The sequence below is a fragment of the Bos mutus genome, chromosome 5 (genome assembly GCF_027580195.1).
Source record: "Bos mutus isolate GX-2022 chromosome 5, NWIPB_WYAK_1.1, whole genome shotgun sequence".
In the NCBI taxonomy this organism is placed as follows: Eukaryota; Metazoa; Chordata; class Mammalia; order Artiodactyla; family Bovidae; genus Bos; species Bos mutus.
In genome coordinates this window covers 37,375,360-37,391,246 of record NC_091621.1, presented here as the reverse complement: position 1 = coordinate 37,391,246, position 15,887 = coordinate 37,375,360, and the positions used below count along the sequence as shown (strand labels likewise).

Sequence of the window (15,887 nt, the reverse complement as noted above, 5' to 3'; positions counted from 1 at the left end):
GCTACCAAAGAACTAGGGGGCTTCCCAGGGGGCTCAGCAGAAAAGAATCCACCTGACAATGCTGGAGATGCCAGATACCCAAGTTTGATCCCTGGGTCAGGAAGATTTTCTGCAAATGGCAGGAAATGGCAACCCACTCCAGTATTCTTGCCTGGAGAATCCCATGGACAGAGGAACCGGGAGGCTACAGTCCATAGGGTCACAAGGAGTCAGACACGACTGTCATGACTGAGCACACACACCAGAGCATTAATTCCCTATTCCTTCAGTTGTTCAGAAAATGTGTATTAAGCACCAGAACATCATCCTTAGGGATCTTTCCAATATGCCAGAGGACAGAGGCAATAAACAAATACCCATTTGCATATTTCAGATGGGGAGAAATGTTTTGAAAACAAGTAAAGCATGTGAAGAGGACACAGAGTAACTGATATTTCAAATGAGTCAGAGGGCCAGCTCGGAGTGGGTGGCTTTGAGAGAGAACTGAATGAAGTGCAGGAGAAGGAATTCTAGACAGGAGGGGTTTGGGAGGTGAGAGGGGATGACGACAGTGTTCTGGGGTAGGGCTAGGGGGTGCAGCTTGTCAGGGAACAGAGAGAGTCTGGTGTGTCCAGGGCACTTCAAGAGACAGGCAGTGCTGGAAGAGACAAAGTAGGAGACAAAGCTGAGAGTTTGAACTGTACACTATTTGGAGGGAATCCACTGAAGATCTTATAAAAGTCTAACACAGAAGGATCGCTGTGACTGTGTCTGAACTTGGAGCGAAAGGTACACAGCTGAGGCTCACTTAGGCAGTGGTTGCAGAATTCCCACAAGATTTGGTGGTAGTCTGCACTTGGATTTAGGAGTGTGGGTGGGAGGTTAGGAGCACTTGCATTTGGAATGGATGCTAATGGCTCACATATGAGATTGGAGAGAAAGGCAGGGATCAAAGACTTCAGTTTCTCAGCGGGGCAACTGAGATGAGAAACAACAGGCATGCAGGGTTAGAAAAGAAATCAAGAACTGGGTTTTGCACGTGTCAAAATTGAGATGGCTGTTTGACAAACAAGTAAAGAGATTAAACAGGCAGCTGCAAAGCAAGGGAGAGATAGGAACTGAAGATAAGTCTGTGAAGTCAACATGTCAGTTTAAGGTTTTTGAGGCCCTGGAAGTGAAGATCACGGAGGAGTAAGTTAAGATGGGGAATAGGACAGAGAACAAAGCCCTTGGGGCTGCAAAGTTTGAGGACCAGGAATGGGGAAAGACAGATCCAGCAGAAGAGACAGAAGAAACGAGGGAGTTGTGAGCAGTATCAAGATGGAGAAGCATCACGGAAACCAAGGAAAGAAAGAATTTCAAGAAGGAGGGAGTGGTCGGCCAAGCCCAGGCCTGCTGAGATAAGCACAAGCTCCAGAAGAAAGCACAGGGGCCTCTGTGACTCATGATGAATGAACGATGCTCTGAGATAACATTCCTGGAATAGGGACACTTTTATCAAAGTTGTAAGCAGATACACAGCAATCAAGCTGTTACTGTTCTTGTCTTACTGACAAGGAAACTAAGGCATAGAGGTCAGGTCTCTTGCCCACCATCACACAGCATATAGTACGGCCAGGGTTCTCCAGCTCAGGAACTGCAGGGCAAAGCATAAACCATCAATCATTTTGCTTTGCTGCCTCCCTCAAATCAAAGGCATGATGTCTGAGAGAGATCACAAAATTATATCTGACACTGTATGTCTTGTGGCTAAAAATAGCCACTGCTGACCATTCCTTTCCTCCCTTTAAAATCATGACAATGAATACAGTGGAACTCTTGAGGGTCACTACAATAACGACATGTCATTTTAAAACCAGAACTTTTTAAGATATTGTGAGGACGTGCTTTTAACTGTGTCACGTAAGTCTGTAAATGTTAACTTACTGGTGTTTAATAACAACTCTAGGGGAAACTAAGGCCAGCCTTCTTCCACCAGCACAGAAAATGCTCAGAGTTAATAAACAGGCTCTTTTGGAGATATCGTCATTCTCATGAAAGGCCATGTTAAGGGAAAAATACAAGGACTCTGGAATCAGACAGACAGGATTCAGATTCTGGCTCTGCTCCCTAGTGGAGAGGTGAGTACAGACCTCTTCACATGCAAAAATCAATGTGAATAATTCCTAATTTGCTGGGCAGTCATATTTGATGGCACAATATGGATGAAAACATGGTGTCTTACATATTTAGTAGACTCTTCCTTTCCCTCCTTCCCCTTGGATGTACTCCTGAGCCTTCAAAATTGGTGAGACAGAAGTTGGTTACTTAGCAAAAACCTATATTGGTTTAATTTTTCATCCAAATAGCAGCAAAGAAGAGCCTGGAAAAGTGGTGCTTTAAAATTTCTTACCTTAAAAAGTTATACAAATGTTGACTTTTATTCCACAATATAATGAAATTATAATATAAAATGTTGTATATTTACCTCCAGCTAAGTAACTTAGCTTTCTCCAGAAATTTTTAAGGACATTAGTTTGAGGAAGATTTCCCAATGAACAGTGGCTTCACTTATACTCTGCCACATGCCACTTACATGGAATATGAAAACTCTGAACCTATGAAATCTTAGTAAGACTTCAGAATGGTTTCATACACATGGGTCATTACTGGCTACTGACTGCAACCTCTCTACATCCATCTTAACATCTACCCAACAATGTAGCCCAGTTGGTAGCTAAGTGGCTAAGTCACATCAGTCATGTCCGACTCTGTGTGACCCCATAGATGGCAGCCCACTAGGGTTCCCCGTCCCTGGGATTCTCCAGGAAAGAGTACTGGAGTGGGGTGCCATGTTGGTAGACTTGACTCCAAAAACTTTAAACTCTAAATTCTCCAAATGAGAAAAACAGCAACTTTCTGCTACCCTATGTAGAGCCTCCAGGCCACCTATAAGGTAAAAAGATACGGACTATATTCTAAGACAAATTTCTGTAATGGCTATAATAGTAAACATAAATAATGAAAATCTGGAACCAATTTTCAAATAACAAGGTAATAGGATAAACATGACCTTAAGCAAACTGAGATGACAGAAGAGTGATGGTTTTTCATTGTTATTTTCATTTTTTATTTTTCAGGTACATATATATATTTTTTCAGATTATTTTCATTATGGTTTATTATATTGAATATAGTTCCATTGATTTTTATGTCCATTTCTGTGCCAACACCATTCTGTTTTGATTATTATACCTTTGTAGCACTGTCTAACGTCTGGAAGGGTTATACCTCCAGTTTTGTTTTTCTTCAGTACTGCTTTGGCAGCTCTGGTTTTTTTGTGGATCAATATAAGTTTTAGAATTATTTGTTCTAGTTCTGTGAAAAATGTCCTGGGAATTTTGACAGAGGTCATATTAAATCTGTAGAGTGCTATAGGTATTAGGAGCATTTTAACAACGCTACATCCTCTTCCAATCCAAGAGCATGGTATTCCCCTCATTTCTTTGAATCACCTTCAGTGTCCTTTATCAATCTTTTGTAGTTTTCAGCAAAGAGGTCTTTCGACTTCTTTGTTAAGTTTACACCTAGATTTTTCTCTGTGTGTATATGTATGTGTTTGGTGTGATTATAAATGAGATCTTTACTTTTGCTTTCTGATATTTCATTGTCGGGCAAAGAAATGCTACAGGTTTCTATATATTAATTTTGGATCCTGCTACCTTGCTTAATTTATCAGCTCTAATAGTTCCCATGTGGCATATTTAGGCTTCTCTATAAAATACCATGTTATCTGTAAATAATGACAATTTTACCTCTCCGTTTCAATTTGGATACTTTCATTTCTTTTGTTTGTCTGACTGCTGTAGCTAGGACTTCCAATACTATGTTGAATAGAAATGGTGAGAGTGGGTGTCTTTGTCTTATTCATGAATTTGGTAAAAAAGCTTTCAGCTTTCACCTTAAGTATGTGGGTTGTGGGTTTGTAATAAATTGCTTTTATCATGTTGAGAAATGTCCCCTCTATACCCACTTTGGTGAGAGATTTTTATCATGACCGGATGTTGAATTTTATAAAAAAATGTTTGGCCTCTATTGAGATGATCATATGATTTTTGTCTTTTCTTTTGTTAATGTGGTATATCACATTGATTTGTGTATGCTGAACCATCCTTGCTACCCTGGAATGAATCCAACTTGATTATGGTGTATGATCGTTTTTTTTTTTGGATTTGGTTTGGTAATATTTTGTTGAGAATTTTCTCATCTATATTCAAAGGTATTTACCTGTCATCATTTTCTTTTTTCATGGAATCTTTGTATGGTTTTGGTATAAGGGTGATGGTGGCTTCACAGATGAATTTGGGAGTATTCCCTTCTCTTTAATCTTCTGGAATAGTTTAAGAAGGACTAGTTTAAGTTCTTCTTTATATGTTTGGTAGAATTCCCCAGTGAAGCGTTCTGGTCTTGACTTTTGTTTGTAGGGAGCTTTATTATTATTATAGATTCTATTTCATTTTTAGTGATTTGTGTGTTCAAAGTATCTTTTTTCTTGATTCAGTTTTGACAGGGTATATATTTCTAGAAACTCATCCACTTCTTCTAGGTTGACAAACTGTTAACAGCATTTTCTTCAGATTTTTTGTATTTTGGTGGTATTACCTGTCTTTTCCAGTGAGTCAGTTCTTCACATCAGGTGGCCAAAGCATTGGAGCTTCAGTTTTAGCATCAGCCCTTTCGATGAATACTCAAGATAGATTTCCTTTCAGATTGACTGGTTTCACCTCTGTGTAGTCCAAGGGACTCTCAAGAGCCTTCTCCAACACCATAGCCCCAAAGCATCAATTCTTTGGCACTCAGACTTCTTTATGGTCCAACTCTCACATCCATACATGACTACTGGAAAAACCATAACTTTGACTATACAGACCTTGTCAGTAAAGTAATGTCTCTGATTTTTAATATACTGTCTAGGTTGGTCATAGCTTTTCTTCCAAGGAGCAAGCATCTTTTAATTCATGGCTGCAGTCACCCTCTGCAGTGATTTTGGAGTCCAAGAAAATAAAGTGTCATTGTTTCCATTGTTTCCTCATCTATTTCTCATGAAGTGAGGGGACTGGATGCCATAATCTTCATTTTCTGAAAGCTGAGTATCAAGCCAGCTTTTTCACTCTCCTCTTTCACTTTCATCAAGAGACTCTTTAGTTCCTCTCTGCTTTCTGCCATAAGGGTGGTGTCATCTGCATATCTGAGGTTATTGATATTCCTTCTGGCAATCTTGATTCCAGCTTGTGCTTCATCCAGCCTGGCATTTTGCATGATGTACTCTGCATGTAAGTTAAATAAGCAAGGTGACAATATACAGTCTTGACATATTCCTTTCCCAATTTGGAACCAATCTGTTGTTCCATGTCCAGTTCTAACTCTTAAACTGCTTCTGCTACATCCTATAGACTTTTGTCATGTTGTGTTTTCATTGTCACTGAACTTGAAGAATTTTCTTATTTTTTCTTTAATTTCACCATTGATCCACTGGTTTTGCTGAAAAATGTTGTTTAGTCTCGATGCATTTTGTTTTCCTGTTTTTCTTTCTGTGGTTGATTTCTAGTTCCATTCCGTTGTGCTCAGAAATGATGTTTGAAATAATTTCTATCCCCTTAAATTTGTTGAGGCTTGTTTTGTGTCCTAATTTGTGGTCAATCCTAGAGACTGTTTCAGGCGCACTTGAAAAGAATGTGTATTCGGTATTTTTTGGATGTACTGTCCTGTATATTAAGTAAGTTAAATTGTGTCATTTGATATCTCTGTTGACTTATTAATTTTGTCTGGTTGATCTGTCCATTGATGTCAGAGCAGTATTAAAGTCTCCAACTCTAACTGTATTTCTGTCAATTTCTCCCTCTATGTCTGTTAGTATTTGTTTTACAAATTTAGGTGCTTTTATGTGCTCTGCTTAAGTCACTCAGTTGTATCCAAATCTTTGTGACCCCATGGACTATAGTCCATGAGGCTCCTCTGTCCATGGGGATTCTCCAGGCAAGAATACTGGAGTGGATTGCCATCACTCCTCCAGGAGATCTTTCCAACTCAGGGATCGAATCTACGTCTCCTGCACTACAGGCAGATTCTTTACCATCTGAGCCACCAGGGAAGCCCAAGAGTACTAGAGTGGGTAATCTATCCCTTCTCCAGGGGAACATCCCAACTCAGGAATTGAACCGGGGTCTCCTGCAATGCAGGCAGATTCTGTACCACCTGAGCTACCAGGGAAGCCCAGGTGTTTCTAAACTGGGTGTACATATGTTAATGAGTGTAAAATTCTCTTCTTGTATTAATCTTTATTGTTATGTAGGGTCTTTTTTTGGTATTTTTAAATTATTTATTTTAATTAGAGGCTAATTACTTTACAATATTGTGCTGGGTTTTGCCATACATTGAAATGACTCAGTCACAGGTATACATGTGTCCCCCCATCCCATTTTTGTCTTTCTTTATGGACTTTGTTTTGAAGCCTACTTTGTCTGATATGAGTATTGCTAACCCTATTTTCCTGCAGATTCTATTTGCATGAAATATCTTTTTCCATCCCCCAACTTTCAATCTATGCGTGTCTTTCAGCCTAAAATGAGTCCTTCATAGGTAGTATATTGTAGGTTCTTGTTTTTTTTTTTTTTTAAATCCAATATGTAACTCTATGTCTTTTGTTCAGAGCATTTCATCCAAAGACATTTGAAGTAATTCTTGATAAATATATAATTGCCATTTTAAACCTTATTTTCTAGTTGACTTTGTAATTCTTCTTGTTCATTTCTTCTGTTTGTCCTTTTGTGATTTGATGGTTTCCTCCTGAATTATTCTTGAGTTCCTTTGTTATTTATTTTTGTGAATCTACTATATAATTTTGATTTGTGGTTACCTTGGTTTTTAAGTATGGTGATCTGTAACTATAATGACTGGCTTTAGACTATTAGTCATATAAGTTCAAACACATTCTAAAAGATTTTTTTTTACTCCCTTCCCTCCACATTTTGTGATTTTGAGGTCCTATTTGATTTCTTCTTGTTTATCTTTTCTATTAATTGTAGTTATAACTACTTTCACACAAAAAAAATTCTGATTTTTCTTTTTAATCTATGTACTGGCTCAGCTAAATGATCTTCAGTCATTTTATATATTTGCCTTTCCTATTATGATTTTTCCCTTTCCTATAGATTCTTGCCTCTATTTCTATGCAGGAGATGCTGGAGACATGGGTTTGATCCCTGGGTCAGGAAGATCCCCTGGAGGAGAAAATGGCAACCAGCTCCAGTATTCTTGCCAGGAAAATACCATGGACAGAGGAGCCTGGCAGGCTACAGTCCATGGGGTTGCAAAGAATCAGACATGACTGAGGGACTGAGTACATCCATTCCTGCATAGGGTGTCCAATATTTTTGGTGCTGGGGCTATTTCTGGTATAAATGCCTGCCACATCTTTCCTCAGAGCATGCTGGGCATTATCCCCTTGATAGGGGGTGTGACTGACATTCTAGTGTCCAGTTCCTGCACTGGATATTGGGCAGTGCCTCCTCTTTGCTCCATGGCTGTCACAGCCCTCTCAGTTGTGAGGTCTGCTCCACAGCTGTTGGAGCAGAAATCCTGAGGGTCAGGTTCAATAAAGCTCCACTGCCCTTAAATATATAATTTGCCCCTAAGGAGGTGAGCGCTGAAGCAAGTGAGACGAATGTCGTCACAGTGGACTTACGTGCTTCCCATGCAGGTATCCACAATTTTGCCCAAATTAGCCCAAGGTCACATTCCGTTCTCTGGTATATTCATCCCAGACCTAGTGCTAAGCTGGTGGAGGGGCCAGAGCACTGTGGCTCCAAAAACTAAGGTGACTGAACCGTGGCCTGGGACCTACGTTGCCTCTGTGTCAGGTCTCTTCCTAGATCTGTCCACCCCAGATCTAGCTCCAAGCTTTGGTGTGAAGTGGGTGAAACACTCCTACTGAGGAGGAAACTGCGACACACTCCTGCCTGGGACTGTCCACCGAGGACATGGGATTCTGTGATGCCATCAGCCATGTCACACGCGCATGAACAAAGTCCACTGCTGTTCAAACCTGCCCCCACTCTTGGACGGCTAATAAGTTCAGATGTCAGCCCTACCCCAACCCTGTACATGCTTACAAAAGCATAAACCACCAAAGCCGAGCCCCGCTATGAGGTAGCTATCAATAACAATGGAGCTCCACTGGTGGACCCATACCCTGCCCTACTCGCACTAACAATGGACCACACTTCAAGTCCTCCAGGCTGTCACCATGAAGCTAGACCAAGTCTTCTCCCAGGGTCCCTTCGCTGGAGTTTTAGGACTTTAGCACATACTAGCTGCCCCACCTAGCATGCATTTCAGGCTTGGAAATGCAGCGAGGTGGCAGTCCTCAGTGTCAGTGCTGGACTCACTCTGTCCTGACTGCTAGCAGGCCAGCATGTGCATGTTCCTCAAGAGCAGAGTCCCCGCCCCCCAGCTGCCTATCAGTCCTGGCAGGTGTCCCAGCAGACAGAGGAGTTTCACAAAGCAACCTGCCTGTGCACACACTCTCTCCTTTATAGATCCCTGCCAGGGAAGCTGGTCTCATTATTTTCAGTCCTACTCAGTTCCATGGGGATCTTTCTTGAGCAGCTCTGGTCATTTAAAGAGATCTTCCCCGAGTGTCTGGCTGGTTTTTTGTGAGAATTATTCTATTTGTAGATATAATTTTTGATATGCTTATGTGAAAAGTGAGTTTTGTATCCTTCTATTCTGCCATCTTGATCTCCCCAGTAGTCTTTTAATCAGTTGAACAGACTTTAAAATACTAACCCAGAGAAGCCAAAGGATTTAATTCAGCTATGCTAGTAGATGTGGTTAATCAGTTACATACACAACATGATAAAGAAAATTAAAAAAAAATTTTTTTTAGGTAACGCTAGGTGCTCCCTTTCACTGATGCTACACACACTTGTGTGTAGGGCTTCCCTTGTAGCTCAGTCAGTAAAGAATCTGCCTGTAATACAGGAGACCCAGGTTCGATTCCTGGGTTGGGAAGATCCCCTGGAGAAGGAAATGGCAACCCACTCCAATATTCTTGCCTGGAGAATCCCACGGACAGAGGAGCCTGGTAGGTTCCCAGTCCATGGGGTTGCAAGAGTCGGACACGACTTAGCAACTACACCACCACCACCAACCACCACATACACTTGTAAGTATGTTATTTGGAAGTCCCTAGATGTTATAAACACGCTTTACCCTGAGCAACAGGTAAAGTCACAGAAATCTTGCTTTCATTACTTTTTCATCAAAATCTCCTTGATAAACTCTCCCCCTCCCAAGTCTCTCTCTTGCAAGGCAAGGGTGGGCAGTCTTTGTGTTTGAGATCCTGACCCACAGCAGAGTGGGCGGTTGGAGAGGAAACAATAACATTTGCTCTCAGAAGCTACTTTCAAAAGGAGTAGATTATTTTTAACAACTCATGAGGGCTAACTGGCAAATAAAGAGTTAGGGAACTTCAATTCACCAAATATTATCCTCAGACTGTCAGCTCTAGAAGGACAAGGCTGCTGTCTTTGTCCTTTTGTCAACTTGCTAGCGTGTGAAGACACTACGGAGCATGCACTTCTTCATCCCATGCCAGCAAATTACCAAAAGGACAAGAAAGACATGGATCTTGTCCTTCTAGAGCTGACAGTCCGAGGGGAATGGTAAGGAGGGTGCCATTAAATATAAAGGACGGACATCTTACCCAGGCTGGATGGGAGAGTGGGAGGAGCCATTAAAGGCCTCTTGGAGGCAGGAACATTACCTAAAGGATGAGGAGGCATCAATAAATAAAACAAACAAATATACCTGGGCCAGGCTAGGCAGCAGACAAACCAGTCAAAGGCATCAGACCTGAATTCCAGACGTGCCTGCACAACAACCAGGATCCGACCTTGAGCAAGCCACCTGACCTTTCCAGTTTCCTTTCCCTCATCTATGATATGGAATGGTTAGATTGTGTCAGTTGACCTTAACCCTTGCAGGGCGTCAGAAATCGTCTGGGAGCTTTCTAAAAATCCTGGATCCTGGATCCCCCACAAAATGTGGTTTTGATTTTGCAACAGCTTTCCAGGTGATCCTTACCTGCAGTCCAGGCTGAGAACCACTGGGTGAGATGAGCCCTCAAGCCTGCGGTTCTCAACCCTTAGTGCACCGTCACATCCTCGCAGTGTAGCCTGCGTTCCCAGAAATTAAGCAAGACTCTCCGGGGTGGGAGCCTGGCATCAGTATTTTTGAAGGTTCCCAGGCTGATTCCCAGTGTAGCTCAGGTTGAGAACCACTGTTCTAGGCCTTCTCGCAACTTCAGTTTCCGATATGGCCAGTGAAAGATGGAAAAGGGAAGGAAAGAAAAGCCCATTTCTCCCATAAGAATAAGACTTTTTGTGTTAAATTAAAAAAAAGAACTGAGTGTCAAAAGCTACCAATAGATTTTATACAGAGTTGTACCCCACAGTAAGGTTGATTTTGGATATGTGTATAATTCACATTGATGCATGACAGGTAGACAACGTCCATCCCAAAATGCTCTCAGTTCTAAATTCAAAATTCCATGAACTGCGTCTTTAAAATGACTCCATGGTGTGTTCTCTGCAATACTCTGAATCTGATTTGCATGGTTGACTGTAATATGAACATTACATTCCCTACCCCCAAGGTTACTTAAATCCACTTATTAGGCAATGCTGAACTAAACAAACAGTAATTAGAAACGCTCCAGACTACCTTTTAAATCTGTTGCTAAATTATATTTTGCCTGCACCAAGCTCATACACACAGCATGTCTACAAGCGTCATGAAACCAAAGTCTCAGAAATATTTACATTAATAAGAGCATAAGCTACCTCTGGGCCCTCACATGGGATTCTTCAGGGATGTAAGGGCTACTTCAGATGAAGGCTGTTCATTACTGTTATTTCCCACATCTGGGTAAATAAAGCACTGCCCACATGTGGTTAGAAATCCCAGGAGAAAATGAACTCTCTGGAGGTCTGGAAATGAAGAGCACTTCTGATAGACTGCCTCATTTCCTGAAATGAGTCAGAAATGAAAGTAATTCTTCAGAAAAGAACATCTGCATGGTGGCACAGCTTATAAAATAACACCAGATGATACCTGTGGCCAGGAGGCTGGGTCTGGGGACAGAGAGAGGGCCTAGAGAACAGGGCTGGGGCCCCTGCTCTGCACTTAATCTTGGAGCTGCTGCTGTTAGCTTGGAGGGTCTGCAAATCCAATGAGCGACTGGTCATCCTGGTCTCAGCTGTAAATCTTGATTAGCAGCAAGACTGTTCGCATTCCATTAGAAAGCTGGCCCCTGTCCAAAGGGTCGGAGCAGCCAGAAAGGATTCATGTGTCATTGCGGACACAGAAACAGCAATTCTTGCAAGAAAAATGGTTTTGCTTAACTAGAAATAGCCTATGACTGTTGAGCTGGGAGAGCCTTTCCCCCTGAGGAGGAAGGACCACTGTACAGAGATGATCCAAGGCCACCCAGAGAAGGTCCTCCCTTCACATTATGCAGGAAGAAGAGGTATTAGCGTAAGGTCAGGGACTGGAGGGTGAGAAAGACAAGCACCTTTCACAATAACAATCCCAGTAAAAACCAAGAAACAGGAAGGTGATAAACATTGGCTGTTGTCACCAAAATCGGGCGCCAGTTATTTTTATTAAGTGAACTGTTACTATTCTTTCCACAATGCGTATTTAAAAGAACCCCATTGTTTATAAAGGGGGGGGGTGGGGCGTGGTGGCTGGGGAGGTTGGAAACAACCTGAGTGCCTATTAATAAATGACTAGTTAAATTAAAATCTGGTATGCACACAACAGAATATTGGATAGCCACTTAAAAGAAGGCGAATTCAGAGCATGTGACATAATATGTACTCTGGATGATACATTAGGGCCGAGAAAAAAATGCTCCTGGACTCCATATAGTAAACATGTATTGGTGTAAATGTTTTTAAAGAAGCTGCCTTAGAGTAGGAGGAGGGGGCTAGGAGGGTGTCATTCTTCCTTTTACAACCTCAATACAGTCTGAGTTATCTTTTCCTGTACCTACCACCCCAACGCTTTTAAATAACAGGCATTAACTAGGAAGGCTATTTTTGGTTTTCTCTTTGTACTAGTCTCTAAGTAATTTAAAACAAATGAATGCTATTTTAAATAGATATCATGGGCTGAACTGTGTCTCCTCAAAATTCATCTGTAGAAGCCCTAATTCCTGATACCTCAGAATGTGACTCTATTTGGAAACAGGCCTCTAAAGAGATGATGAAGTTAAAACGACATTGCTAGGGTGGGCCCTACTCCAATCTGATCGGTGTCCTTAAAAAAAGAGGAAATATGGGTACGGAAAGACCTTGGGAATGTTCACACACACAGGAAGGACCATGTGAGGACACAGTGAGAAGATGAGGTCTGCAGGTCAAGGAGAGAGGCCCCAGGAGAAACCAAATCTGTGACACCCTGACCTTGGACTTCACAGGCTACAGAACTGTGAGAAAATAAATGCTAGTGTTCAACCCTCCCAGTCTGGTATTTTGTAGGGAAGTCCTAGTACACTAACACAGTACAAGTAGACCTAATTTTATCGCACTTCATTTACTGTACTTTGCAGATTTTTTTTTTTTTTTTAATTGAGGGTCTGGGGGAATCCTGTATTGAGCAAGTCTATTGGTACCATTTTTCCAAAACAGCATTTGGTACTTCATGTTTCTGTGTCACATTTTGCTAATTCTCACAACATTTCAAACTTTTTCACTGTTGTCATATTTGTTACAGCAATCTGGGATCAGTGATCTTTGACATTATTATTGTAATTGTTTTGGGGCGCCATGAACTGCACCCACATAAGACAACAAATGATACATACTGTGTATGTTCTGACTGCTCCATTGACCAGCTGTTCCCCATCCTGCTACTTTGCCCTGGGTCTCCTTATTCCCTGAGATACTTACCACAATATTGAAACTAGGCTAATTAATAACCCTACAAGGGCCTCTTAAGTATTCAAGTGAAAGGAAGAGTCAAGGGATGTGGCAAACTCCATTGCTGGGTTATTTTAAGAAACTGCCACAAGAAACCACCACCCTGATCAAAAGGCAACCATCAACATCAAGGCAAGACCTTCCATCAGCAAAAAGATGCTAACTTTCTGATAGTGAAAATCAGATGACTTTCTGACTTTTAGGTAATGGTTAGTATTTTTTAGCAATAAAATAGTTTTAAATGAAGTTATACACATTGTTTATAGGAAACAATGCTATTATATACTTAATAGACTACAGAATAGCGTAAAATTTTATATGCAGTGGGAAATCAAAAAATGTGTGACTTGCTTTATCACAGTATTCACTTTATTGTGATGTTTGCTTTGTTGCATTCTTTGCTTCACATGGTCTGGAACTGAGCCCACAATATCTCCCAGGAATACTTGTATATACACAAATAGATGGATGCAATTTAGACTAACGTAAAATGGAGAGGTACCCGCAAGTCTTCAGTGGTCAAAACCCCACCATGTCTGCAATGATGTAGATGGCCTCATCTGACATGTGAAGAAACTGAGGCTCACTGTGCTTCTGACCAAATCAGGGTGACCCCGTTTAGTGACTTGAGCCAGGACTAGAACAGGTTTCCCACCTCAGTCAGGACTCAGACCATCTATGTCATTTATCTTTTACGATATTTTTAACAACTCCCATAACTCAAAGGACTACCTCAAAGTTCAAGATATTTTACTAGTGTCTTTTAAAGGCTTAGCTTATATTCAACAGGCTTTCTTCTTGCGCCGATAACTAATGAAGAAGAAGGTGTAACCATAATACTATTAATCAATTAAAAAAATAAAAGATGTGGTATCTGGGTTTCTAAAAAAAAAAGTCCAGAGAAACAGCCATATGACATATTTAGGCGCCCATCTAATTTTTTATACTTTAATACATGTGGTCTCAGGTCACAATGCAATATATTTTATTAAAAGTATGATATTCCAAGACTAAAATTTATGAAATTTTATATATTTTTATAGATTAATCAATCCTTCCTTTAAAAACTAGAGTTTAGTAATCAAAGATAAGCTGAAACAGACTTTACTTATAGATTCCATAACCCAGAAGTAGGCTGAGATTCAGGCACATGAAAAGAAGACCAAAACTTGAAGGCAGATATCTGGTACAATCAGTGGAGGTCTCATTCAGAGGAAGGCAGACTCACTGTTGCTTTGACTGGTTAGGGAAAGTTTCACCAAGGGCAAGAGTTGGAAACCAATTTGGGATTAGACATGTAGAGGCTAAGGAGAGGTAACGTGTCCAGGTCTGCCTGGGCACTGAGTATAAAATTTTGAACCAAGAACTGTGTACCTAAGATCCTAACAGAGTGCTTGGCACACAGGGGTTTGCCTGCGTGGGGGCAGTGGGGAAAAGACACAGTATCTCACCCCGGGGTCTGTGAGGCAGGTCCTGTAAGGAGGTTGTGGGATATAAAGGAAAAGAAGTTGGGGCCAACCTGTAGACTGATTATCTCACCCCGGGGTCTGTGAGGCAGGTCCTGTAAGGAGGTTGTGGGATATAAAGGAAAAGAAGTTGGGGCCAACCTGTAGACTGATTAAAGTCTGGGGAGGCTTTAAAGGTGTTTCTAAAAGAGAATATTAAAGAACACAGATGGGACCAGCACTGACGTACAGACTGGACCAGAGGTGGTAGGGAAATGACAGGAATCAATCAATCAATGGGTTACTCAAAGGAGATAATCAGGTGACCTCCTGGGAACCGTCTCAGCTTCCTAATCTATAAAATGGGCATCACACTACCCTATCTCCATACCTATGCCTGTGAACACTAAAGTGGGCACAACACATGGCCTGACAGTAAGCACTTAAGAAAATGCAATTGCTGTTATCATCATGAGTATTCCATGCTAGAAGCTAGACAAAGAAATGAGTGAGAGAAAAGCACCATGTGCAGAAGCAGGGTATGTCTCCTTGGATTCTCAAGTCCCTTAAACAGAGGATGGATATGGCTATTTTGGAAGTGCAGTGTACAGTATTCATTCCTCATTTCTCAAGAACTTAATATATCAAATACAGGAGACCTAACACAGGAAAATCAGATGTCTGAAATGATCTTTAAAAGTCAAGATACTCCAAAATCAATTTTTAAGTTGGTTTTGTATAAAAGTAATTATACAGGTTAAGGCTAATCAGTTTTCAAACACTAAATTAACAGTTCAGTTCAGTACAGTCGCTAAGTCGTGTCCAATTCTTCACGACCGCATGGACTGCAGCAAACCAGGCCTCTCTGTCCATCACCAACTCCCGGAGTCCGCCCAAACTCATATCCATTGAGTTGGTGATGCCATCCAGCCATCTCATCCTCTGTCGTCCCCTTCTCCTCCTGCCCAACATCTTTCCCAACATCAGGATCTTTTCAAATGAGTCAGCTCTTCGCATCAGGCGGCCGAAGTATTGGAGTTTCAGCTTCAACATCAGTCCTACCAATGAACACCCAGGACTGATTTCCTTTATGATGGACTGGTTGGATCTCCTTGCAGTCCAAAGGACTCTCAAGAGTCTTTTCCAACACCACAGTTCAAAAGCTTCAATTCTTCTGCACTCAGCTTTCTTTATAGTACAACTCTCACATCCATACATGACCACTGGAAAAACCATAGCTTTGACTAGACAGACCTTTGTCAGCAAAGTAATGTCTCTGCTTTTGAATATGCTGTCTAGTTTTGTCATAGCTTTTCTTCCAAGGAGCAAGCATTTTTTAATTTCATGGCTGCAATCACCATCTGCAGTGATTTTGGAGCCCAAAAAAATAAAGTCAGCCACTGTTTCCACTGTTTCCCCACCTATTTGCCATGAAGTG

General features: G+C 41.3%; 1 protein-coding gene across 3 annotated transcripts in view; it reads right to left on the bottom strand.

The window, feature by feature from the left end:
- The window catches only part of ANO6 (anoctamin 6), a 236,586-nt gene that overhangs the window by 173,069 nt on the left and 47,630 nt on the right, over window positions 1-15,887 (bottom strand). For 2 of the 3 annotated variants that reach the window (XR_011464220.1, XM_070370661.1), the window contains exon 2: window positions 9,725-9,784. The exons of the other annotated variant lie outside the window; for it this stretch is intronic. Coding sequence is in view for 1 of the 2 variants with exons in the window: in XM_070370661.1 (XP_070226762.1) it covers window positions 9,725-9,784 (60 nt within the window). In the remaining variant the exon portion in view is untranslated. The remainder of the gene's footprint in view (window positions 1-9,724; window positions 9,785-15,887) is intronic. 3 annotated transcript variants of the gene reach the window in all.